Consider the following 25,548-nt stretch of genomic DNA (forward strand, 5'->3'; position numbering starts at 1 on the left):
ATTATTTGTTTCCTTTTGTTTTTCTTTTATAGCAATAAGATGTTTTACTAAAAAAGAAAAAAATGCAAGGAAACCAATAATTCACCTACATACACAACATGGGGATCAGAAGCATACTGAGGGACAATTCATCACTAATTTCCAAGCACGCTCTTAGGAAGCAATAAAATGGATAGAGCTTGCAAGGAGGAATCAATTAATGTTACATGGGACTTTTACTGAGCAGGACTTGTGAATAAACGTTATAGGAGGATCATGGCCATAAGGAAGGGCGTTGCTAGATAATATGATGCTATATTGTTTGTGTAGAATAACCCACATTCTAATTTCTTTTCCAGCTAACTGCAAAAAAAAAGCAATGCCTCAGCCATGCTAAATGGTTCTAGTGTTGAAGACCCTGGTATCTGCAGCCTGCATATAAAAGCGTGTATTGTGTTCCTTTTGTTGACTTTAGCTGATTTCGGTAAATTGGTGAAACCTCTGTCTTTCTGCAATTCTATATGCCTTGTGCTTTGATGGAATACTTTGTTTTCCTGCGCTTGTAGTATGCTTTGTAAAAGAGGATCGAAATCATACTTGGTTTTCAAACAGGTGCGCACATTTCCATAATCCATACAGCACGCAGAACATGGGTTTCCGTGGTGCACTATGCATAGCCCTGAGTAGAATCCATCCTGGCTAACTTTCTCCTGTGTCTCCCAACAGGTGAAGTCTTTGGCAGAATCAATTGATGAAGCTTTGAACTGCCACCCACTGGGCCAGGAGGGAGGGCCAGGGGGGCCTTCTTTGGAGAAGAGTGAATCCAAGGAGCAGCAGGGTGACAGTGCAGCAACTTCGTTCAGCGATGTAACGCTGTACCTGGATGAAGGAGCTCCCACGTCTCCCCTCTCTCTGGAGCGCCCACCCAGCACTGAGCCACCCGAGCCCAGTGCGGTGCCAATCCCGCCACCACCACGGCCAGAGTACTGGGGTGGGCCTCAGCGGGAGGACAGCCGAGAGAACGGGGGTGGTAGCCGGCGCAGCACACCTTGTATGGAATGCCGGGACTACCGCCTGCGTGGTGCCCATCTCCCACTGCTCACCATCGAACCACCCAGTGACAGCTCAGTGGACCTAAGTGACCGCTCTGATCGGGGTTCTCTCAATAGGGGCCTCATGTACGAGCAAGATGGCTGCAGCCCCCATGGCACCCTCAAGCACCCTGGTGGGCCCACCCGCTCTCCGCACCCACACCGGCATTACCACCCTGAACAAAACCAGCCGCCCCCACCTCTGCCGATACCACCCCCTCAGGCTCCTGGCCGCCTGCCCCCACCTCCTGCGCCAGACAACTCCGACGGGGACAACGACAGCCTCAACAGCACCACCAACTCCAATGAAACCATCAACTGCAGCTCTGGCTCCTCCTCCCGCGACAGCCTGCGCAACCCTCCCCCCCCCACCCCAGCCACCACCTCAGCCCCTGGCGGGCCCTGCAAGCAGACTTACCAGCGGGAGACGCGGCACAGCTGGGACTCTCCTGCTTTCAACAACGACGTGGTGCAGCGTCGCCAGTACCGCATCGGCCTCAATCTTTTCAACAAGTACGAGATGCTTGGGCAGAGTTAACGGGAAGGGCTTGTGGAAGACTCTGTGGCAGAATGATAGCTGTTTTGAAGGAAATGGTGGGCCTTGAGAGGAAGCAGTGGGCTTGTTTAGAAGCAAGCTGTGTTGGAAAGAAGAGGTTTGGTATTTATATTTCACATACGTGTCAGCCCTGGTCTGGCTGTTTTATCCTGGCCTTACTATGCAGCCCTAACCCCCACCCCCCATAGCTGGCACCCAGGGAAGCTTGTGTGTTTTCCTGAGTTGGAGAGTGAGACTATGACAGTATATAAAAGCTGCCTATAGCTGCCCTCTCCAAAGACTAGGGTGTTCCGTTCTGTTGTCCCAGTTCCAATTAAGAACATAAGAAGAGGCGTGTTGGATCAGGCCAAAGGCCCATCTAGTCCAGCATGCGATGCCTATGGGAAGCCCACAAGTAGGACCTAAGTGCAACCGTGCTCTCCCGGCCTGTGATTCCCAGCAACTGGTATTGAGACATACTTCTGCCAACAGTAGAGATAGAACATAGCCATCATGGCTAGTAGCCATTGATAGCCCTATTACTCTTTCTCTGAGTTGACCTGCACGCTGAGCAAGCAGGGCATTTACACGGCTACCTCCAGCACTGTTTCCAAATGCTTTCAATTACTAAACTATTGCTCAACCATCAATATGAGAAATAACCAGGTCTCTAAATATTCTGTTTCCCCATGAGGGGTATGTGCATGTGTTGGGGTTGCTCAAGCACAGCACATACTGTGGGGCAGAATATGACAGCATGAACATTTTCTCAGCTACTATTAAAATATATAGAGGAAAATAACTTCCGAGTTGCCATGGTTTCAGCTCCACCCATTCCACTCTGGCTTCCTCTTTCCGTGTTTTGCCAAAATAATAATCAGAAGAAACTTAAGACGCAAATGTGGGCAGATAGGCTTTTATTGAATAACTCCTGCTGATCACATTGTTTGGGGTTTCCTGCTTGCAAAATTTGGATGTTCCAGGGGAACAATATGCCTGGCCTTGACAATAATAACTACGATGCAGTTGCTGGGCAATGTACAATCATCAAGATGACACAGTTCCTCCAATCAAGGATGGTTTCATTTGGTGTGTTGTCTCCCCTTCTCCCATGCCCAGCTAACAGGCTGAACCAAGGATTACTAGCACAAAGAGGAGGTGGAAGGTGGAGAGGGACTGATGAGCTGCTGCTGACTTCTGGACTACTGGGCTCTGGGTGCTTGAATATTGGTAGGAAGCCCCAGCCACAAAATTTGGGGGACAATTTGGAGACTGGGCATTCAAGGCACTGAATTCCACTTGGAATGTTGGGGAGGGATTCCACTCATTATAGCTGTGAGCCACCTACCCTCCCCCACGTATTGAAACTCACACCTCATCCCTCAGGAAGGTTAGCGCTTTTGCTCCGCTATTTCTGCCTAAGAGGACCCTCCCTCACTTTTAAATTGGCCATATTCCTGTGCCTTATTTTAAAATGTTTGTATACCACTTTCCCTCACAAGGTGGCTTCCATTTATTAACAAAACTTTTTAAAAATCATACTAATAGTTTAAACACTAATAATAAAACAGTGACAAACAATGCAGCAAAGACAGACAGACAGGATCAAACTATACATGATGTCCTAAAGCACAAGAAAGCAGATGGGCCTTCACCATGTGGTGATATCCCACTACTGTTGTGAATTCCATAACTGGGGCACCACCACAGGGAAGGCCTTGCTCCAGATCCCCACACAACAAGCTCCATGGTGGAGCTGCAAGCAGGACCCCTCCTGTTTATCTCAGGGTGTGGGATGCTTGATAAGGGGAGAGGCACTCCATCATGTAACAGCAGCCTGACATGCAGGAATGTAATCAGGTGAAACATTTCCCACTTCATGTCATGGAGTTAAGTGATGGGAAGAACTCCCACCCGCTTAAATTTGTGCATGGTAGGCTGCTATTAAAGGCACTTGGAACATAGCCAGTTTAAAGGAAGCAGTCTGATAAACTACCTATGCCCCTTTTGGTCCGAACCACCTCCCTTACAGCTATCCCAGCTGGCTGATAACTCCCTGCAGTGCGCACAGGTTTCCTGGGTCGAGAAAGGGGGTGGGGGAAGGGCTCAGATCTTGGCTTCCTATTGCTCTTGGTGATTTAATTGCTACTGAGCAAGACAGCATCTGTTTCACTGGCAGGAGGCAGGAGGCAGGCTCTTGGGGGCTGGGAGGCAGCCATCGCATCGTATTAACCAGCTGGAGTCATGACTCACATTGAGTCCTCAGGGCAAAGATCCAGGCTGGGAGAACTCTGTACCCTGTCTCCCTGGGAGACAATCCCTGCTCATTTGCCTCTTTGTGAATCCTTTGCCTGGCAGAAGAGGCTTTAGGCTTGTCCAGGATGGGGCCAGCTCAAGAAGATTTGGTGCCAGAAGCAGAAAACCTAAAAGGGTAACACACACACCTCCCCATCCTCCCCATAGCTTAATAGAGTTAGATTGCAATCCAGCAGGAAGTCTTCCTCTGTGAGCTCCATTGTAATGAGCTGTGCAAGAGCACCTGAGAGCTTCTCAGTGCACTCTCAAGTCAAATAGGGTTGCCTCCCATTCTGTTGCTCTTAATCATGCACCAAAATCTGCTGCTTTGGGATGAGGCCCAGTCCTTGCTTCTTGGGACTGACATCTTGTGTATCAGCTTTAGGGAGATCAGCACTCTGGCTCAAGATCACCCAATAAGGACATCTGCTCCCTGGCACTTCTAGAGCGACGTGTGCCATATTAACACCTCATAATCAACGCTGCTCTCATTCATTATGCTGACTTTGGGGTTGAGAGAAACATTTCGGGACCCAGATGTTATGTTGTATCCCAAGACTCACACCCTGCCTCTCAAAAAATGACCTCTTTTCAAAAATCCCAGAGATGTATTTTGGAGGAAAATTATAGGGAAAGGTTTGGCTGACATCTTGTGGGTACTGGAAGAATTTCAATACTGAGCCTTGAACCTAAACATATGGCAGAAAAAGATAGTGGAGTCTTGAGGTGGTAGAATGGACTGTGCCATTTCAGACTGTGAGTGGAGGAAAATTGATTTTTTAAAAAATGATTCCCTTTGTTAAAACTCCCTGCAAATAGAAAACCAGCACGGCAGACAAAGGACAGGATTCAACCTTTCCTTCTGATGTTGCAGAGAGTATGTGTGTGTGCGTTTCATGAGGGAACATTCACAAATGGCATCTTCTGTATCCATTCTGAACTAGTACAGTAGGGCCCCACTCATACGGCGGGTTACGTTCCAGACCCCCACCTAAAAGCAAAACCCGCCGAAAAGCAGAACTCCATAAATAAAATGGCGCCTGACACCTGAAAAACGACATAAAAGCGGAACAAGCACCGTATGAGTGGGGCCTTACTCTAATTGAAAGCTGCCGTATTAGCGGAACACTGAAAAGCAAGCCACCGAAAAGTGGGGCCCTACTGTACAGTCTATTCTACCGTCTCATTCTACTGCATGTGTAGACCAGGCCTCAGCCAATTTGGAGAGTTTTTAAGTCAGCTTTGGTTTTCTGAGTTACTTAGTTCCTCCCCCCACCCCCAAAATCTGGCCTTAGCTTTTTAGTCCTTTTGCTCCCTGAGGCAAAGTTAGTGCCCTAGTCAAGGCAACAAAATTATTCTAAATTGTCTGCTCCCTGAGATATGGCTGCTGCTTTCCCCATTGTGGGAGATTGGATTGAGCATTTTTCTTTAGGGAAAGGAGCATTATCTGTCACTGCAGTGGGGGATTGTTATGATATGCAGAAAAATGCAGCCCAACTGTCAGGATTTGCCAGTTGGGGAGCCTCTTGGTCTAGGCGTTGGGGCAAGGAAAAGGAGTGATATTTTTCTCTCACATTCCAGCATGGCTATCCACCAACCCAAGTAGTCTATTTATTTTCAAGATATGCGCCCCACCTTTTGATCTAAGTGGTCCTCAAGGTGACTTACAGCAGATTATACAATTCAGTTCAAAACTATTATTTTGTCTTGGCTGTCGGGCTGCTCACTGTGGGAATGTGATGTTAAAGCTGCTGCAAATACTCCTTACCTGCAGTGACCCTGGGACAAATAGCTCCCCTCTAGGAAAGGGCAAAGGTAACCATCCTCTTTGCCCTGTGGTTTGCTCAATTCTGGCATGTTGGCTGTTGAAATGAGAACATATTCTGTCCTCATTCTTTAGGGCAAGGTGGGCTGACCTCACCAGCTATGTGTTTAAGGGTGCAATGAAGTAGAATGCCATCTGAGAGTTGCTTCCCATGATCCTTTGCAACATGAATAAGGGCCTTGGGAAGTATCACTCAGATTTTGTGGTGCTGTCGTGTGGGGCAGGAAAATCTCCTGCACCAGCCTGGTTGGCAGGTGTCTTCACTGGATCATTTATAATAACCAGTCCTTAACTGGCTCCAACCTTGGGTTTCCTTGCATGACCAAATGGAAATTTCAAGGATTAGGTGGAATCGAAACAGAGCAAGAGCTGCTGGGTAGCCTGCAAAGGCCTTTGACTAAAAGCAACAAATGCAACTAACGTGAGGGAATCAAGTGCTCATCCCTCACCTCTGTTTCCTTCCCCTCCCCACTCCAGAAAATTAAATATAGAAAACCATACTGGAACTCAGGGTGGTTTCTGGAGTACTGTCCTTCACCTGGAACATGTGGAAAAGCTATTTTCTTTCCTTGCTTTTGTTTTGCTTTTTCATTTTGAAGTTAAGTGCTGTGCCCTGTGTTTCTGCTCAGGTATCACAGATCTGGGGGAAGTGGGGTCCAGGTGAAAATGGTTTCAGGTATGCCATGCATAAAGGCTCCTTCTCATCCCACCGGCAGGAAACCAGAGAAGGGGATCCAATATTTGATTGAGAGAGGCTTCCTGTCAGACACCCCAGTTGGCGTGGCACGCTTTATCCTGGAGCGGAAAGGGCTGAGCCGGCAGATGATTGGTGAATTTCTGGGCAACCGGCAAAAGCAATTCAACCGGGACGTACTTGAGTAAGGAGTTTTGCATGATTCCTTCCTTGCCCTCTTGCCGTGATTTTAGCTCACATCTGGTTGCAAAAATATTTATGGTTTTTACATTTTTCAGAGAGAGAAGTGATAAGGAACACAGTAAGCTGCCTTATACCAAATCAGAGGATTGATCCATCTAGATCAGTGTTGTCCATGCTAACTAGCAATATCACTCCAGGGTTTCAGAGTGACAGGAGTCTTCTTTCCTAGCCATACATGGAGATGCCGAGGATTGAAACATCTCAGGCCAATATCTCTTTTCCCTTTCCCACTTGCCACCATGTGTCATTGTCCTGTTTTCTCCTGCCTTATAGCTGCGTAGTAGACGAGATGGACTTCTCCAACATGGACCTGGATGAAGCTTTGCGAAAGTTCCAGTCTCACATTCGGGTGCAAGGCGAGGCGCAGAAAGTGGAGCGCCTCATTGAGGCCTTCAGGTATGTTGGAGGTTCTGCCATCTTTCCGAGGTTTCCTTCTAAGGCACTGGGGGCACTTAGTCTGGAGCAGCCTTCTCCAACCTGGTGCCATCCAGATTTTGTTGGACTACAACTCATCATCCCTGCACATTGGCCATTGTGGCTGGAGCTGATGGGAGCTGGAGTCCAGCAACATCTGGCTCACATAAGCCATGTGCAATGGGAGCATATGGTTCTGTCCCAGAATCTCTTTGGTTAATCCCAGTAGCAAGAGAGAGCTTGTATTCTGATGCTGCAACACATAGTGTCTAAAGTTATCCTGGATCAAGGGGCATGCAAATAATTTCCCTATGTCAGCTTTGATTTCCATGGAAGTAAGTGCAGCTGGAACACTGATTTTGTTTCTGTTGGACTAAACTATGAGGAAAAGAAAAAAAATACTGAAATCTGAACAGCTAAAAAACCATTCAGCGCTTTCACAAACAAGGAGCAGGTTGATCTGCTGGATGTAGTATATAAATTTTGCGCTGGTGAATTGCTGGAATGAGTCGCTAACTTATGTAGATCCCTTCCCACGGTGTTTAGAACATGTTGTTGCAATTGGTCATATGTGCGCATACATCCCCATTTGCATGTATCCCTCCCACTTGATCCATCTGCCTCAAGAAAGAGCAGACAGGGAAAATGTGTATGACAGCGCATGCACATATGAGCCTGGCAAAGCAGTACCTGGTGGGCTTGCATAATCAAGAGATGCAAACTCACCCCGTTGTGTGCAAAGACTGCTGAGCCTGAGCTAACGCATGATTAGGCTGTAAGTCTGCCTAAGTAGGATTTAAGGACTTGTGTGGGTTTTTTAAATTAATTTTTATTGAGAGAGTACAAGCGCAACTCCCCACCCCCCAAAAACATAAGAATACCCAACTACAGTGTACAGAGTTGACAATGAGATTTCAGGGCTTGTGCCCGTTCACTTTGAACAAATAAAATGATCATAAAGCTTATAGTCTTCAAGGTGCCACAGGACTGTGTTGTTTTTGCTGCTGCACAGCTGTCCCTTTAAAAAATAATTGCTGGATAACTATGAAAGAGCTTGAGATTAAGGGAGCTGGCCTGTTTAGTTTATAAGGCTGAGAACACACACTTCCCAGAACACATCAAAGGGCTAGTGTAGAAATAACACTAGCCCCTTGCAAACTGAAAGCATATTTGAGAACATGCACTGCCTTCCATCTCTGGTGTAAATTCCTCTTTCCAAATTTGTCCCTCCCTTCCTTGTTTTCCTTGCCTTGATTTAACGTTATGTCTCCGCAAACCATGGTTAACACTCACCAGGAGTTCTTTCTTAACTAGAGTTTGAAACCAGGGTTTGAAGTGACTTTGAAATCCCTGGTTAGCATTAGCCAAAATTAGCAGATGTTGCAAATGCAATACTCACAGTGCAATCCTTTACATGTCTACTTGGAAGTAAGCCCCATTGACTTCAGTGGGACTTACTCCTAGGTAAGTGCATAGAGGATTGCAGCCTAAGGCATGGTTAAGTCAAACAAAGTAAGGGAGGGGGGAATATGCTGTGGAGCAGGGAGACAAGGGAAGGAAGGAACTTTCATTCCCAAAGCTGACTTGTTGGGTTTGCAGGGAGCCAGTGGATGAGAATTGTCCATGTAGGAAGGACTATTTTAGCTGATTTTAAAAGTCCATAGATAGAAACTCTTAACAGCTTACAAATTGGTCATTAAGCTAGAAAGGAAAAGGTGGGTTTGATTCTAGATTTTGTCAAGTTTTTCCCCTTCCCTAAAAAAAGAGTTGTGAATTTTGTTGGCTTCAATACCAGAGTTGGGTTAAAGCTTACCAAGGTTGTCTTGTATGTTTGGATAAAAAGGATTTCCTTCTCCTCTCACCCCCAAATACATTCTTGGAGTTTTCAACTCAAGTCAGATTAACTATGGTTTGTTGCAACTGTGGTTTGCAACTACCTAGCAAACTAGAACCAAAAACTGTGGTTTGATACGCGGTCGTAGACTGTGGTTTGTACTAACAGTGGTTTGGAGTAATGTCTCAATTGTTAGCAGTTGCTTTATGATCATCCTCATTTGGAGGATGGGAAGGTATTTCTCCTCTAGGTAAACTGGCTAGACAACCTTTGTCCTGGCAAAGCCAGGAGACCAAGGAATATTGCTTTCCCCTGAAGCATGATGCTTAGCTTGGCTTGCACACCTCATCTGCAGTTCGCTGAATACACAAAAGAAGAAGGAATGAGCAACTACTTTAATTTACTGAGGAGAGTCTCAGGCACTTCAGGTCTGGAACCATGATGAAATCCCAGACCTCTTTCTGTTTTGTTTTAGTGTTTTTATGATGTTTTAGAGTGTTCTTAGTGTTTTTATTTGCCACCCTGGGCTCCTACTGGGAGGAAAGGCAGAATATAAATTTAATACATAAATTATAATGATAAATAATAGATCCTGATTTACCTTCTGCCCATCCCTGGTTAGTGTATATCTTTTGTGTGAGTGAGTGAGTGAGAGTATTCTATCAAATTAGACAGCATCCACCTACAAAATAAGCATGCATGTCTTCCTGGCACATGGTAAATATAGGTAGCAGGAGTGGCTGGCATCCGAAGGATGGAGGTGAGGGAAGGGAGGGGGGAAGCCCCAACATGCCGGAAGGAGAGGAACGCAGATGATAAAATTCCAAATGAATTTATTTGAGAAAATATAATATGCCCAACGTGTTTTGGCCACACAAAACTCGGCCTTCGTCAGGGGCGAATGTGGAATCTGTATACAAAGTTGTCTTAATAATCAAAATGTATAAATACTGCAAATAAGCTTAATTCTGCACAATGAAATAAATCTGCACATCCCTGGTTAGTGTATATCTTTTGTGTGTGTGTGTGTGTGTGTGTGTGTGTGTGGGTGAGTGAGTGAGTGAGTGAGTGAGAGTATGCATGTCTTCCTGGCACATGGTAAATATACACACAAAAGACTTTACTGGGGATCTTGGATTTTTTTTATATAATGTTTCCCAATATAGCAGTATAAAATCTTCACATTAGATTCAGCACCCTGTGTTACTACTTACACAACAATGTCCACACTGAATATAAATTAGGCCTATTAAATATTAAGACTTTTAGTTGGATCTAGATTCTAGACTAAATCAGTCAACTTAGTTCCCATTGAAAGCAATGGAACTTATTAGTCATGGCTTGTCCCATTGATTTCAGTGAGAACAAAGGGCAGCTAACTCAGTCCGAATCCAACCTTTGTCTCTAAACAGATTAATCAGTGGATTGCCTGATTATATTTATATATATTAGCATATTACAAAACTTTTCTAATATATGCTGTGACATTAAAGGCCTGTGAAAGAATGTGTTTTAACAAACAAAAGCTACCATCATTTGTTAATAAGCAAAGGTCATATTTTTCTTTTTTCATTCCACATTACAGTAATGAACCAGCACAAAAATAGCCTCAAAAATCAACAAGCATGTCTTTAATTTTCAGCTTTGTCGATTTAAAATTGGCCTTCACCAGTTAATCCACTTACGCTTTAGGTAATGAATCTGTTGATTATCTGCTTACAGCATGCAGCCCTGCTATTTATACAGCTAGAAGGCTGGTTATAAGTTAACATAGCAGCTGTACTTTTCCATAATAGTATGTGGAATTTCCATAAATATTTATAATTTCAAAGCAGAATCAAACAGGCAGGCAATGAACTCCTGTAATTTTATAACTTTCTGCCTCAGTATGAATTCTTAATTTAATGGGGGGGAAACACAATTTTAATTTAGCCCCCAAAAGGGTTTGACCAATTGGCTTTTACTTTTACTCCACTAAGACCCATTACTTATATTGCTTTTTTAGCTGGTGAGTTTCACCTCAAGGTGAGTGGGTCAACCACTTTTATATTTCATTTAAAAGTCCTCCTGTGTGATAAGATTTTACCATTTTCCATGATCGGATGAACTAGAGTTTTCAGTGCAATTTGCTTGTGTGGTAAACACTGGATTTTGCTTTTCAAGAATGCATTTGAAGAAAGTGCTTATCGCATTTAAATTGATGCATTAAGATTGCCTTATGAGAATTCGGTCTAAATTTCTTGTCTTTGTTTGCCATCATCATAGATGGCCCTATCATGATTCAGGATGAGGTGGTCACCTCAAGGTGAAATTTGAGTGCTATTAAGAGTAGTAAAGAGATGGACAAATCTGATTCAAGGGCAGCAAGACGTTTGCCTGCACTGGCCACATTAAAAGGAAGTTTTAGTGGCTTGTATCCTATATGTATAATTAGTCAGAGTTGGGAGGTAGGATCTTTCTTAAAATTTTCACCTTGAGCAGCAAAATACCTTGAGCTGATGCTGACCATTTGTTCCTTCTGACTTTGCTTTCACTGTTACGTTCTTTTTCTCTCGACTTCCACAACACTTTGTTTCAGCCAACGCTACTGTGTATGTAATGCCCCACTGGTGCGCCAGTTCCGGAACCCAGACACTATCTTCATCCTGGCTTTCGCCATCATCCTTCTTAACACTGACATGTACAGCCCCAGTGTCAAGGCAGAGAGGAAGATGAAACTAGATGACTTCATCAAGAATTTGCGAGGTAAGCAAAGATCTTTTTTAAACACACACACAACGCACGCACACCTACCTCTCTGGTGCTCAAAGGATCTTGACTATTGTTCCTTTCCTTTGGCTCCCTATGAGAAAATGGCTGGAATCCAGAACACAAGGAGTCCCATGCTGTATGCAGGGTTCTGTACAGGTTGCATTTATGTGGGAATTTGGAAAAGCACAAAATGTGTTGAATGTACAATTCAGCTTTCCAAACAGTGTTGTTCTTTGTTTTGTCTTTAAACCCAGCAGGTTTCTTGCCCTCATAGCCAAACAGACAGGTTTGCAAATACATGGGCAATGCCTGTTAAAATCTCAGAAGCCAGAAGTGGTTTCATAGTGGGGTTTCAGTGTCCTTGCTGCCCTTTTGACTAGCAAAACAAGAACAAAAGATCTGCTCAATTTGCATAATTTATGCAAGCTGCAGAACTCTCCTCTTGGCTGAGAATTTGGGCTTCCAAGATTTGAGTTGTCTGAACACAAAACGTTTACATGTAACAACCTAGTTGTAGAAGGTCTGAGACTGCCACAATCCAAGATGCTGGCCTTGTGGTGTGAATTCTCTCCAGGAGCAAGCAGTGGAATGAGAGTGCAGAGCCTCCCTCCCCAAAAGTGGTGTCACTCCCATTTACTGGGATAGTGATGTGGTGCCTCTGCAGACCCAGCCTCACTGCCGTTCTGCCCCTCTCTTGCACCATCCCAGTAAGCAGCACCAACACAGCTGTTGGGAGGGGGACGCTGCACCTGCATCCAACTGTGTTGGCCACTTCTGTCTCTCTCTTCTCTTCAGACTTGTCAACTGGCAGGGATGGTTTACAAAAATAATAATAATGAGCAAACACTGATTATCTAACTCTTCAGACTTCAGCAGAATTGTCCCCAGCCTCATATTGAAATGAGGAGAAAGCATAACCTGAGTTAAAGTGAATCTTGGTAGTGTGCTATATGGTATTTTAAGGCATAGAAAATAAGAATGAACTTAAAAACCCCTTTTGTAAAAAAAAAAAGCAAAAAGCAAACAATCTTTCAGAGAGAAGGAAAATGTTAAAAGCAGTTACAGATGCTGTAGAATGACGGGGGGCTGGAAGCATGCTTTCTTCCCTATTCTTTGTGCAGTCTTACTTTTTGCAGCATTGAAATGGAAATGGACTGCCTTCAAGTCAATCCCGATAGGGTTTTCATGGTAAGCGGTATTCAGAGGGGGTTTACTATTGCCTCCCTCTGAGGCTAGTCCTCCCCAGCTGGCTAGGGTCTGCTCAGCTTGCCACAGCTGCACAAGCCAGCCCTTTCCTTGTCCGCAACTGCCAGCTGGGGGGCAACTGGGCTCCTTGGGACTCTGCAGCTTGCCCACAGCTGCACAGGTGGCAGGGCACGTAACCCCCGAGCCACTCACTGTGGGGGTGATCTTTAGCTGGCCCTTGACACCCAGGAGACACGAGCGGGGATTTGAACTCACCGACTCTGGACTCCCAGCCAGGCTCTCCTCCCCACTGTGCTATACCAGCTGTTTACATATTCGATAATAATCCTCAAGATCCAGCTCAGTCACCTTCTGACCCTGTAAATCTGCATGTTGCATCTTGGCAGAGATGTTTTCTGTCTCAGCAGTGCTAGAAAGGACAGCTCCACAAGCAAGCCCTTTATATTCCATTTCCACTCACTTTCCTCTTCATTATTCCCTTCCTTGTAAAGAATGGCCATGCTTGGGATAGGTGGGTGACCTTACAAGCCATGTGGTTTCCTGACCCAAGGGTGACCTGATTGCCACCTTTCCTCAGGAGCTAACACTCTTATTAATATTTCAGTCTTGGATAAACCAGGTTCTCAAACTTGATTTCATACATCAGCTTTAGAATTCTTAAGAGGAAGTCTTTGTTGATACGCCAAAGAGGGCTCAACATCTCGAGGATCGTTAATTAAGGCCGAAGACAGATGATAGTTTGAAAGAGGGATTGCTGCTTGTGACGTAGCATCATTCCCACCTTCACCTCTGGGAAACAGGCTTTTATCATGATTCACAAACCTTCCAAATTCCTTTGACGGAAGGCAGCCCCCAAAAAGAGACCCAGGGTTTGTTATTGGCTTATGACTCCCATCTTGTTAGGGAGAAACAAACCACAATCCTTTGTTCAGACATCATGGTACTTGGTTTGTTTCCCCACTTGTGCAAAGGGAGGAGGGAAGCAGGAGCAATAGGTCTGAGTGCATCAGCTGGTGCAAGTGTGGCTAGTGAGTAGCATTAGACGAGTCATTATTTCTTCCAGCTCCAGTCTACAATATAGGGATAATAATATGACCCTGCTTTATGGGGCTGTTGTACAGACTCCTGAGAATAATCGATGGAAAGTACTTTAAAGTGCTACATAAAGTTGTTCCATTTGCTTCCTAGACAGACTATATCTGGTCCAATCTCTCCCTGCAACCTGTGGACTTGCTGTTCTTTTTCTCTTTCTTTGCCAGGGGTGGACAATGGTGAGGACATTCCCCGTGATCTGCTGGTAGGGATTTACCAGCGGATTCAGAGCCGGGAGCTGCGTACCAACGATGACCACGTCTCTCAGGTCCAGGCAGTTGAGCGTATGATTGTGGGCAAAAAGCCGGTGAGTGGAAGAGGCACTCTGGGGAGGTGGATTGGGGCTTGTTTGAAGGTTTCCCCTCTTTCTGGCTTCACTCCTAACTTGCTCTTTCTATCTGCCCCACCCAGGTTCTCTCTCTGCCCCACAGGCGCCTGGTTTGCTGCTGTCAGCTGTATGAGGTCCCTGACCCCAACCGGCCACAGAGGCTGGGGCTGCACCAGAGGGAGGTCTTCCTGTTCAACGACCTGTTAGTGGTAAGGACTGGGTTGGGCAGGGAGTGAAGACACCTGGCTTCTTGGTGGTGAGGGAGAGTCAAGAGAGGGGAGCTGTTTACTCTGAGCACATTTGGCTGCCTTGCCATTCCTCTGTTTCGAGGAGCCTGGGTGAAGAGGGACCTTGGATGTTGTCAGCATCCTCATCAAGCAAAAATCCACAGGATTCCTTGGGAGAGGCCACAACTGCTGAACTGTGCCTTGTGCTTGCCTGTCATCTCTTGATTCTCTCCCACGTTTAAAAATGTGCAGACTGACTGATGTTTTTTTAAAAAATATTTTTGCCAGTAACACCATACAGTGAAGAAAAGGATCCTGTGGAAAAAATGAAATTAAATGATTGAATATGTGAAAAATCCATGCCAGTTTGAGAGGCATTTGATTGAGGATGCTATTATAGCAGAAATATTAACAAATGCGAGGCTACTGCTTTAAAATGTAGGAGCCCAGATGCTTGGACTGCATTTGGACAGACACAAGAATGGGTGAAATGGTGTCTTTGACCATTTCAGGACCCTGTTTATATAGCAGCTTTCTCCAGCCTGGGGCCTTCCAGATGTTTTGGATGACATCATGGCTATGCTGGCTGGGGCTGATGGGAGTTGTAGTCCAAAATGTCTGGAGGGCAGTAGACTGTCTCACAAAACAGGAAGAGCTCCTTCCATGTGACCACATCCCACTCTGCTCTAAAAACATCCTAAGAAAGAATCTTGCTTGTTTTCTTTCTGTGACGATTTTGCCTCTCCCCTGAGGGCTGGAATGACTGATACGAGAAGGAACCATGTCAATGGGCCAGTCCCTGTGGTTCCTTTCTATAGCGATAGTACCCAGGCATGTGGAAACAGCCTATTCTACTTTAATAACATATTAATCCACCCTCTGTTTGTTTGGATTTTTTAATGTGATCATTTGAACAGAATGTAAGAATGAATCAAGTCTTAATTTTTTATTTTTTATTTGATTTATATCCCGCCCTTCCTCCCAGCAGGAGCCCAGGGCGGCAACTTGTGGGTTAGGCTGTTCCAAGCCAGGAAAGAAGCAGGGTCCAGCTAATTAGGGGATAGTTATTCTGTCCATTATGCTCAAGTGATCTAACTCCCCCTGCTTCTCCTAACGTTTAGGTGACAAAGATATTCCAGAAGAAGAAGATCCTTGTGACCTACAGTTTCCGCCAGAGCTTCCCTCTTGTCGAGATGCAGCTGCAGCTCTTCCAGAATTCCTGTGAGTTTCTCTTGATTCTTGGCACAGGAACCTTTTAGCCTGGTTGTTGCCCAACCCTATGCAGTATATTATCAGCTTCCCCAAATTACCATCTTTTCCTATCCTCTCAAACATTGATCGCATGGGCCTCTAACCATGATCCACTCTGATGCTGTGCCTTCAGCCCCATACCTGCCATTGACCCCGTTTCTGCTCCTCCTGCCTTTGTCTGCAGTTGGAAATGTCCTGGTGCCCTTCCCCATCACACGGGCTCAGTTCTGTGTTACCAGTTGCCCACCTTGAAGGGGGAGTAGTGGACCCACAGTCACCCAATGTGTCTCTCTCCCACCCAGATTACCAATTTGGGATTAAGCTGCTCTCGGCTGTTCCTGGTGGGGAGAGGAAGGTCTTGATCATCTTCAATGCCCCCAGCCTGCAGGATCGGTTGCGCTTTACCAGTGACTTGCGGGAATCCATTGCTGAAGTGCAAGAGATGGAGAAATACCGTGTGGAATGTGAGTGGGGATTTTCTAAGGATGAGGGGAAGTTTCAGAGGGGCACACACACAGCGGGAAGACAGGCAGAGGCTGGAATAATGGGTGAAGGGTGCTGATGGACACAGCAGCTGACAGCATAATTAGTGCAGCATGCCAGCAATCCAGGTGGTCATTAGGTACATAAAGGGTAAGAAAAGAAGCCCAAACTCCTGGTAACTGAGGGGCTGGAGAGCTGGACTGAAGCAAGGTTTGTAATAAGCCAAGGAAGATGAGAAGAGGGTTTGGAAACAGACCTGTGTGCATTCCACCCATCACGCTGCACTTAACTTGTTCTAATCCTCATTGTTGTGAAAATGTATTTGTAAATCGACGAGTGTCAGAAAGCCCAAAACTGAATTGGAGGCTTTGGGAAGACCTCCAGTGATCAGAGAGTAAGATGTTTCTGCCTCACAGAGCTCCACATTCCAATATTTTAGGTCAGGGATGGGGAACCTCCAGATGTTGTTGAACTCCCATCAGCTGCAGCCAGCCTGGCCAATGGTCAGGGAACATGGGAGTTGTACTCCAACATCTGGAGGACCGCTGGTCCCCCCATCCCTGTCTTAGATAAAAACTTGCAAATGTTTCATGAGATTTGTTTATTAATTTTGAACACAGCTTTTGGGCAACTTTTGTGTAACCTACAAGCAAGTCCTGTCTGTAAAGAGAAATCAAACAGGAGGGTCTCTAAATTTCTCTGTCTCTCTTTTTCCTCTCCCCACAGCGGAGCTGGAGAAACAAAAAGGGGTGATGCGCCCAAATGCCTCCCCCTCTTCTGGGCCCAAGGACACAGTGAATGGGACTCTGACTCGCAGCAGCCTGGAGGATGCCTACACTGTGGGAGAAGGGCTGAAGCGCAGCGCCCTCAGCAGCTCCCTCCGTGACCTCTCTGATGCTGGTGAGGGGCTGGGGGTCAGGACTCTGGGATCTTTCCATGGCTCCAGCAGGAGAGAGCCTGGTAGGCTCTGGGCTGGGATGAAGATAAGGAAGGAACCAGAATTTCTGGATTTATGCTGATAAGAACTTTAAAAGGAATGTCACCAGATTCCACAGGAACTGAAATTTGTGAGAGGTCTTGGGATCTTTCCACCGCGCTAAGTCTTGTCAGGCATGCCTGGAGGTCTCTCACTTGAAATGCCACAGATGACATCACTGACCCCCTCCCTCCCTGTGTGCTAGAGGCCTCTGCAGAATCTAGCAAATTCTTGTGAGCCATTCTAGGCTCTGTTTTTCTGGATTCCAGACTTTGGGCCAGTTTATATGTTCACCAGAATCTGGTAGAGCTTTTTCTAGACTGTTACCACTTCATCCATTAGGTGTGCAGGTTGTTTGTCTGAATGCACTCCTAAGAAGAAGTAAAATCCCTGCATGTGGAAAAATAGCATGCCAGGGAGAAGTCTAGACTGAACCCTTTTCTCTGGCATGCTAGGTTTTTACTTGCAGATGTAGATCACCCACTGCCATCTATAATAAGCTAGACCAGTGCTTCTCCAGAAAAGCCTTTATCACTTAATTCTGTTGAAAGTGTCTGTCTTTGACATGGATGTTTTGGTGGCATCCAGTTGTTGTTTTGTTAAAACCCAGATCTTTTCAAACTTACCTTGATTTTGGTTCCACTCAAGAATTTGGCCCATCTGTAGAACGTTATTATTGTGGCTCCCTATACTGGTTAAAAGAAAGCTTAACATCTGGATATTTTCCTCCACCACCATTTTAATTTTCATCCAGGAATCTGACTAAAGAACATTGAACCCCAGGATTTTGGATCACGAGAGTTGATTGGGGGGGCAGGGGCAGGGCTGGCTGTTGTTGCTGGTGAAAAGAATGCTTCTGGTGGATGGATATGGCTCTCATTTTACAGAGCCAACTTTGATTGTGCTTTCAGGCAACCTGTTTATTGAGCTTTCGTCCTGATTTGCTTGCAGGGAGATTAGACAAAGTTTGGCTATTTAATGAGCATTCGCTCTGATTTGTTTGCAGAGAGGTTAGATGATGTTTTGTCAAAGCAAGTGTTACCCCACACTTCCCACTGCATTTCCCATCACTATCGTGATCACAAAAAGTTTGGTTATTTGGGGAAGTGGTTTTGTTGTTCAGGACTTCCCAGTCAACTATGATTGTGCCACCTGAACTCGCTGGTCTGTGATTGAATCCCACCTGAATGTAGTGACCATCTGGAAGCACCCGAAGAAACACAGTTGCATTCTGAGCTGGGGGCGGGGGGGAGTGTGAATGTTACAAGGGGCCAGACACTTCCATACTCTGACCCAGATAATGACATGGCAGCAAAGGAGGCCCCTGCTTCCCCTGGGTTCCTCCATGCAATGCCCCCTCTGCATCAGGCTGAAGTAGAACAGGGGCAGGACACTCTCTCTTGTTTCCCCCCCTCTGTTTTCTGCTGCCTCTGCCTCTGCTCTGTTGCTCTGCTTTATGGGACTGGGGGAGGAGAGGGCTCTTGGCCTGGGACCCCCCCTTTCCCTCCCCTTCGAAGTGGGAGTGGTGGCGGGAAGGGGAGGGTGGAGTTCAGGTCTCGCTAACCCCTGCTCTGTTGCAGGCAAGCGGGGCCGCCGTAACAGCGTGGGATCCTTGGACAGCACAATTGAAGTAAGTGGGCTGGAGGAAGAGGAGGAGGAGAGGGAGCCAGACATTGGCGGGTGGGGTAGGGACAGGGACACAGATGGGGTCCCCCCCATCCCTTCCCGCTCTCTCTGCCTTGCAGTCTCTCTGTCCTTCTCTCTTTTTTTTTCTTTTGTGTCTACCTCCACTTCCACTCCCTGCAGAGGAGACACAGAGGTTTAAAGGCTGTGGGGGTCATTTCTTTGCTGTGGGAGAGTTGGCTGACAGTCCCAGCATGAATTACTTTTACCTAAAGCCAACCGTCCTTAAGACAGGCAGAAAGCATGGTCTTCTCTGAGGCAAATTTAAGGGAAGTCCTAACCCCAAAGGCTATGGGGAATTATAGGAGCCAGTTGTCTAATACCCCATCTTTCTTTCCTTCTTTCTTTCTTTCCTTCCTTCCTTCTTTCTCTCTCTCTCTCGTCTTTCTCCGTTCTGGTTCCTCTCCCTCTTTCTTTCTGTTTCTCCACCCCACCTATGTCCCTCCAGGGGTCTATTATTAGCAGCCCACGCCCCCACCAGCGAGTGCCACCGCCACCTCCTCCTGAGGAGTACAAGCCCCAGCCTCGGCCCCCCTCAAACTCGTCGTCTTTCCTGGGCTCCCTGTTCGGCAGCAAGCGTGGGAGAGGCCCCTTCCAGATGCCCCCCAGCCAGGCCTCCGCCTCTTCCTCTTCCGCCTCTTCCTCCCACCACCACCTTCCCCCGCACCACCCTCATCACAGCCACCCGTCCCTCCCCGACGGCAGCCAGTCCAAGCTGCAGGCCCTCCACGCCCAGTACTGCCACGGCCCGTCTGCCCAGCCGCCGCCTCCCTATCCCCAGCAGCCCCCGCCGCCCCAGCAGCCCGCCCCGCCGCCGCCGCCACTGGCCCTACCTTCCAACCCCTTGCCGCCTCAGGCCCAGCGCTACCACCACTCCCAGCAGCCCCCTCTCTCGGCCCCGCCTCAGAAGCAGGCGGCTCCGGCTTTCCCCACCCCACAGCCTCACCACCACTACACCCTGGGCCGGCCGGCCCAGCAGAAGCGGGCCCACCAGATGGCTGCAGCTGCCTCCCAGTACCCTCCCTTCCCCCACGGGCGCCAGCCCACCTCGCCACTACCCCTCTACAGCCCGGCCCCCCAGCATGCCCTGGCACATACCTATCCTCAGCAGCTGCATCAGCCTGGGGGTAGTGGGCAACACACCCTGCACAGGCCGCAGGCCCCAAAGCACTTTATTTTCAGCCATCACCCCACCCAGCTCATGCAGCGGCCTCCTCCACCTTCGGGCGTGGGTCCCTACCCTGGACATCACGGCCATCCTTCTCAGCAGCATCACGGGCAGCCCCCAATGCCCCCTCCTCACTCCCCCATTCCTCCCCACCCTTCCTACCCACCCCTCCCACCTCCATCACCGCACACTCCCCTCAGCCCCCACTCTCCAGCTGCCCCAACCTCCCCACTGCCCCAGCACATCCCCATGCACCAAGGGGGGCCTCAAGCCATGCCCTCCCAAGGGCCCCCTAACCCCAAACCGAAGCCGGTCAACAGAATCAGTACTGTTGTGTGAGGAAGATGCAACACTACCCATGGAATTGATAGATATAAATATATAAATAACAAGATCTCGGGGCCTCCCCCATCCCAGCTGTGGGTTGGGAGAGGGGGTGGAAGTCAGGCGGGTGTCTAGACATTTTGGCCATTCCCCTTCTTCCTCCCCACTCCACACCCCATCCCTCTTTTTCCTAGGATCAGAACTGAGAGAGGGCATCCTTTGGACCAGTGCCTTGGAAAGGAAGAAATCTGGACCTGCAACACCGCTCGTGGCCTGAGGGTGGCTCCGGCTTCACACTTCGGCTCTGATGCTAGGGGCTCCACCTCTTTTCTGTTCCCTGCGGATCACCCCTCTCCCCCTTTCTCATTAGAAAATGGGATGCCTGCAGGCAGTGTGGTAACTTTTCAGAGAAAAGTTGGTAAAAACATGAGGTGCAGTGGAGGGGGGACGTGTTCTGCTTTTGCCCTGGCTAGGGGCATTGTCACACACATGGAATTTCCCACCTGGACTCTTCTGTAAATGTGCTGCAGATGGAGATGGTCTGATGTTTGTATACCTCATTCACACAAACAGCAGGCGAAGCAGTAAAACTATTCCTGGATACAATAGAAAACCAGGAGGAAGGATTCCAGCCTAGCTTCCTGGATGTGTGTGTGTGTGTGTGGAATTCATGGGGAAGCATTCTCCTATGCATTTCCCCCCACAGTTTGAAGTGGAATGGTCCAGGAACAAGTTTAATCATGCCATCTGCTGTTTCAGTGTAAAGCCAGTCAGATGTGCTAGTGCCAAGGGCAATTGGTGTGGCATGGAGGTTTTGAATGAGAAGAGCAAGTCATAGAGTGGATATTACACCTTCACATGCTCACTCTCTCTCCTTACGAGTCTAGGGTGGCCAACATTTCTTTTGCTCTTGGAGCATGACTGTGCACCAGCGTTTGCCCACCTGCACCAAATAAAGGGCCTTGTCTCAATGAAATGTTAGCCAAGTAGCAGGTAGTCCCCACAGCTGCCTTCCGTGTGTCTTGTTTACATAGCAGGTGGCCATTTATGAGAGACCTGCCCAAAGAGTATTGCTTCAGCTAGGAAGGATGACCAAAGGAGAGCTGCTTCCTTTCTTCTCATTAATTACTTTTAAATGTCTGAATACCCCAGTTTTTAATATCAGCTGCAATGAACGATAGCAAATGGCCAATGTAAATGTTGGAAATATAGCGGCAGATTAAAGGCGGGTAACGTTTAGGAGTGGGGAACCTTAGGTCCTCCAGATATTGCTGAACTACAACTCCCATCAGCCCTGGCAAGCATCGCCAGTGGTCAGGGATGATGAGAATTGTAGTTCAGCAACATCTGGAGGGCCACAGGTTCCCCCCATCAATCTAGACCAGCAATGGTACTCGTGGCCTGAGGGTGGGGCTAGTTTCCCACTTGAGATTTAATGCCAGTAAAGGCTAAGTAAGCTTTGGTACTGTATTGAACTCCTTAATGCAGTGTCGAAAGGAACTGCTAAGGCTCACTTCACACAACCTGGCAACAGTTTCTCTGTGGCTACTTCAGACTGCTTTGATAAGCTTCAGAATGATGTACTTGCTGGAGGCGCTGCTACTGCCCTACTGCCAGTCACTGTGAACTGGGCTTTATGTACAGCCATACCAATGGCTCTTCTACCCCCAGTACTGCTCTTAGAGCTGCCTCTGGCATGACTTTTCTTTTTTTAAGCAACATTCAGTGGACTCTGTCCAACTTAAAGCACTCTTTCTGTTAGGTTCACAGAATACAGGACTGAGCCTTGCCAATTCGAAAGTTTCAATAGCTCAGCCCTAAGACATCCCTGTTCTGGTATAGATGTGAATGTAGTCATTTTCAGCTGTACAGAGGGGCAATGGTTGTTACATTTTTTAAAAGGCAGATCTTTTTTTGCCTTAATTTAGATACTTATCTGGCCTTTTGCATCATGGAAAGGTGTGCACCCTTAGCCATCCTTCATACAAATGATGTCACAAATATGATGTAGGTCACATAGGTGTCAGGTAGCTGCAGTCCTGCCCTCCCCCACCCTTTTTTTCTTTTTGCGGGAAAGAATTGCGAATACTGAGTCTCTGAGCATTCTGCTCATAAATGACAACACTGCTGTGGAGAGGGGGGCGCACGTCACTTGTCCACTCCACACAGGCCTCGGTGAGCTCCAAACAAGAGCCCTGGCCCTTCAGGCAGGCAGTGAGATTAGTTTGGGGGGGGGGAGTCAATAGATGGCTAACTTCCTTCTGCTGTGAAGCCAGTTGAAGAAACCTGTACAGCTCCAAAGGTTGCCATCTGGAAATGTATTCAATCTATTATCCAGGACCAGCATGGCCAAAGCTGTTTAAAACCATGAAATCAAACTTGGTCCAGTTTCTGCCATTTGCCAGTGTTTGGTGGAGATGGAGCTGTGCTTGTGAGGTTTTTAGGAGTGGGGTACCTGTGACTCTCTGAGGACTTGGGACTGAACAGTTCAGCAACAAAGGCCAGAAAGGTCACCACGAAGCAGCTGCAAAAGTAGCAGGGGAGCAGTGCGATGGGGTGCTTAAGCCTTTCTCTGCATCTGCCTCCTGCAAGCCACTTGTTTGAATATGTTTCCCCCGTTTTAGGGAAAGTGGCAAGCAAGGGACACGTTAAGCAGCACCTCTGCTCCCCGCTCCGTGTGGCTTTGCAGCTGTTCAGAGGCGACTGTGTCAGCCAGGATTTGGCATTTAGTTCCTACTGTAAGTCATAAGGGCTCCTGTGCTTGACTTATTGGGTGCATGGAAAAACTGGGATGACAGAAGCCCTGCTCCATACCCAATAGTTGCTGGCTTTTCCCCCCCTGCAGGTGGAAACAATATCTCCCTTGCCCAGGTGCTCCTGTTTGTGTCTATGTTGCCTGGAAAGGGGGGTGGGGAGTTAAAAGAGTTATCAAGGCAGGGCACCTGCAGGTAGATCCCTTGCTTCACAGCAAAATATAGATTTGCTTCCAATCTCTGTGGCCCTGTGTTTACAGGTATGGCATCTGTGCAGGGTCCTTTTCCCTGTACCTATCCCCATCCCCAAGCCTCTTCAGTGTTGGCTTCCTGGATATTTCCAGCATGTTTCCGCCCCACCCCATTCCATCGCCTCTGCTATAGCCACCAAGGATTTATCTTCCTGAAGGATAGTCCATACTTTTGCAAAGTAGCCCCTTCCCGCTCCTCTGCACTGAAGAGGCAACAGGGGCCTTGGGTGCCCCCTGCCACTTCGCAGAAAGGAGGCTCTTTTTTAGTTTTCACAGAGTTTGTGAGTTTCTGCTGTTTACATGGAAGGAAGGAAAGAGTGTGTGGCGGGGGGACTTAATAGGTCAGGCAGAGGCAGATCATTGGTATTCTTGATAAATTTGGGACCTGAGGGACAGAATCTGTCCTGCCCTCTCAGTTCTTATTCATAAAGGGCTATTCTTACTCCTTTTCCCCCCTCCCCACTTGCCATGGGGTTTGCACTAAGTACATTTTTAAAGGGTGGGGGTTATATGGTCCCTGGACATGTATGAACCCTCACTGAACTGCATATAGGGGAAAACAGCAGTGGAGGGTGGGACATGTGTCCTCTCACCCAAATCGCTTTTATCCTGTCGGTGGCTCTCTATCTGGCAATAGGGGAGAGACACTAATCCCCCCCCTTTCCTTGGAAGCTTAAATGCACTTTAACCCCCTACTTCCTGATTCCGTTGATTCTAGAAAAAGATGGGATACAGTTTCGCCTGTCCCAAACCAAGCTAATGGGACCCATTCAGGCCTAACCTTCTCCCTCACCCTCCATTCCCTAAAGGTGTTACCTTGACCTGCCACCCTCCTGTCTAGTCCGGTAGAGACAGGATGCCTAGATTTTCTTGCTTTGGCTCTGAGCAAAGGGATATGGTATAAGGGTTCCAGATTATGAATTCAAAAAGTAAGAAATGGCTGTGTGAGTTACAGTGCCTGGTCTGCATATTTTTAAAGGAGATTGCTGTGAATGTTGGTGGAAGAAATTATTTTAATGCTCAGTTAAATTTTAAAGTGGTGCTTCCCAAACTTCTGATAGTGGGAGCACTCTTATTTTTCTATATTTAATGTGATGCGCCAACAGCAATGGATGATCCTCTCTGAAGACAGACTCTTTCTGCATTGGAAGTGGCTGGGCCCAGAAAGCAATCAGAAGGAGCTGGCTTCAGGAAAGGCAAACGCTGGAGCCTCATAGGAACTGGAATTATTTAATCAATCTTTTTGCTGTTGCATACTAGGCATGAGTTTCCTTAAGTCACGCTAGTGTGCCTCATCAACCAGTTTAGGGAATAACTGCTCTGACAAAAGCAGGGTGAGCAAGAGGTAGGATTTCTGGCCTCTAGCTCTTTGGAGAAGGGGGAAGAATAAATAGGAACTGGTTAGTGGAAGGTTTTAGGCAGCTCACTGACTCAGCCCAGACTTGGACCTCCGTTCCTCATTTTCTTCATCCTCCACTAACTGATTGCACTCCACAGCCTTGAGGGGACCCAGGAGTTCTGTCTGTAGCTGCAAGCGGGCGGCAGTGGCCTTGCTGTAGCAGCTCCAAGCGCCACCCTGCAGGGTCCTGGGCTTCCTTTCCTTTCCTAATAGCCTATGTCAGGTCTTCTTGCCCTCTGCCCCCCCCTCCACCAGCATGCACTTTGTCCCTACCCTGCACTGCATTTCCTGTGTTGGGTTTGTTGCTGTACAGAGATTCCTGTGTATATACTATATATTATAAATATCAGCCTCTAGGAGGGGGCGGGGTGGGTGATTGGGCTCCAGCCCATGTATTTTCTGTGGCATGGGCCACCTCCTGCCCTTTCTCCCAGAGCTCATGGCTGGAAAACTCCAAACTGACTGTATTTTTTGGTTCCTTACCTTCTCCCATCCCTTCACCTCTGGTCCAGTTTGTACATAAGAAACTGTATATTTGATGCTTCATAAATTGACCAGATGTCCTTGCTGTGTGAAGGAGAATGTCTTTGTGTGTTATTTGTCTGCATTGTTGGATATTGGAGGGAGGGATGGGAAATAGAGCAGGGCAGGGGAGACAGGCTGTGCTACAGCAGAGTTCAGTGACCCAGCGTAGTGCTCACCTGGGATGTACCATCACAGAGTACAGGGCAGGTACTCACACAATT

General features: G+C 47.4%; 1 protein-coding gene across 17 annotated transcripts in view; it reads left to right on the forward strand.

Moving 5' to 3' along the window:
- The window catches only part of IQSEC2 (IQ motif and Sec7 domain ArfGEF 2), a 162,768-nt gene extending 137,390 nt beyond the window's left edge, over window positions 1–25,378 (forward strand). For 15 of the 17 annotated variants that reach the window (XM_061614006.1, XM_061614007.1, XM_061614008.1 and 12 more), the window contains 11 exons: window positions 706–1,583; window positions 6,442–6,603; window positions 6,936–7,058; window positions 11,489–11,655; window positions 14,127–14,266; window positions 14,371–14,496; window positions 15,636–15,735; window positions 16,068–16,229; window positions 16,975–17,148; window positions 18,805–18,854; window positions 19,356–25,378. In XM_061614006.1, coding sequence (XP_061469990.1) covers window positions 706–1,583; window positions 6,442–6,603; window positions 6,936–7,058; window positions 11,489–11,655; window positions 14,127–14,266; window positions 14,371–14,496; window positions 15,636–15,735; window positions 16,068–16,229; window positions 16,975–17,148; window positions 18,805–18,854; window positions 19,356–20,414 — 3,141 coding nt within the window. In that variant the 3' untranslated portion in view covers window positions 20,415–25,378. The remainder of the gene's footprint in view (window positions 1–705; window positions 1,584–6,441; window positions 6,604–6,935; window positions 7,059–11,488; window positions 11,656–14,126; window positions 14,267–14,370; window positions 14,497–15,635; window positions 15,736–16,067; window positions 16,230–16,974; window positions 17,149–18,804; window positions 18,855–19,355) is intronic. The other 2 variants (XM_061614019.1, XM_061614021.1) reach the window with 2 other exon arrangements.
- Window positions 25,379–25,548: the final 170 nt, after the last annotated feature.

This window comes from Rhineura floridana, chromosome 3 (assembly GCF_030035675.1).
Source record: "Rhineura floridana isolate rRhiFlo1 chromosome 3, rRhiFlo1.hap2, whole genome shotgun sequence".
NCBI classification, from domain to species: domain Eukaryota; kingdom Metazoa; phylum Chordata; class Lepidosauria; order Squamata; family Rhineuridae; genus Rhineura; species Rhineura floridana.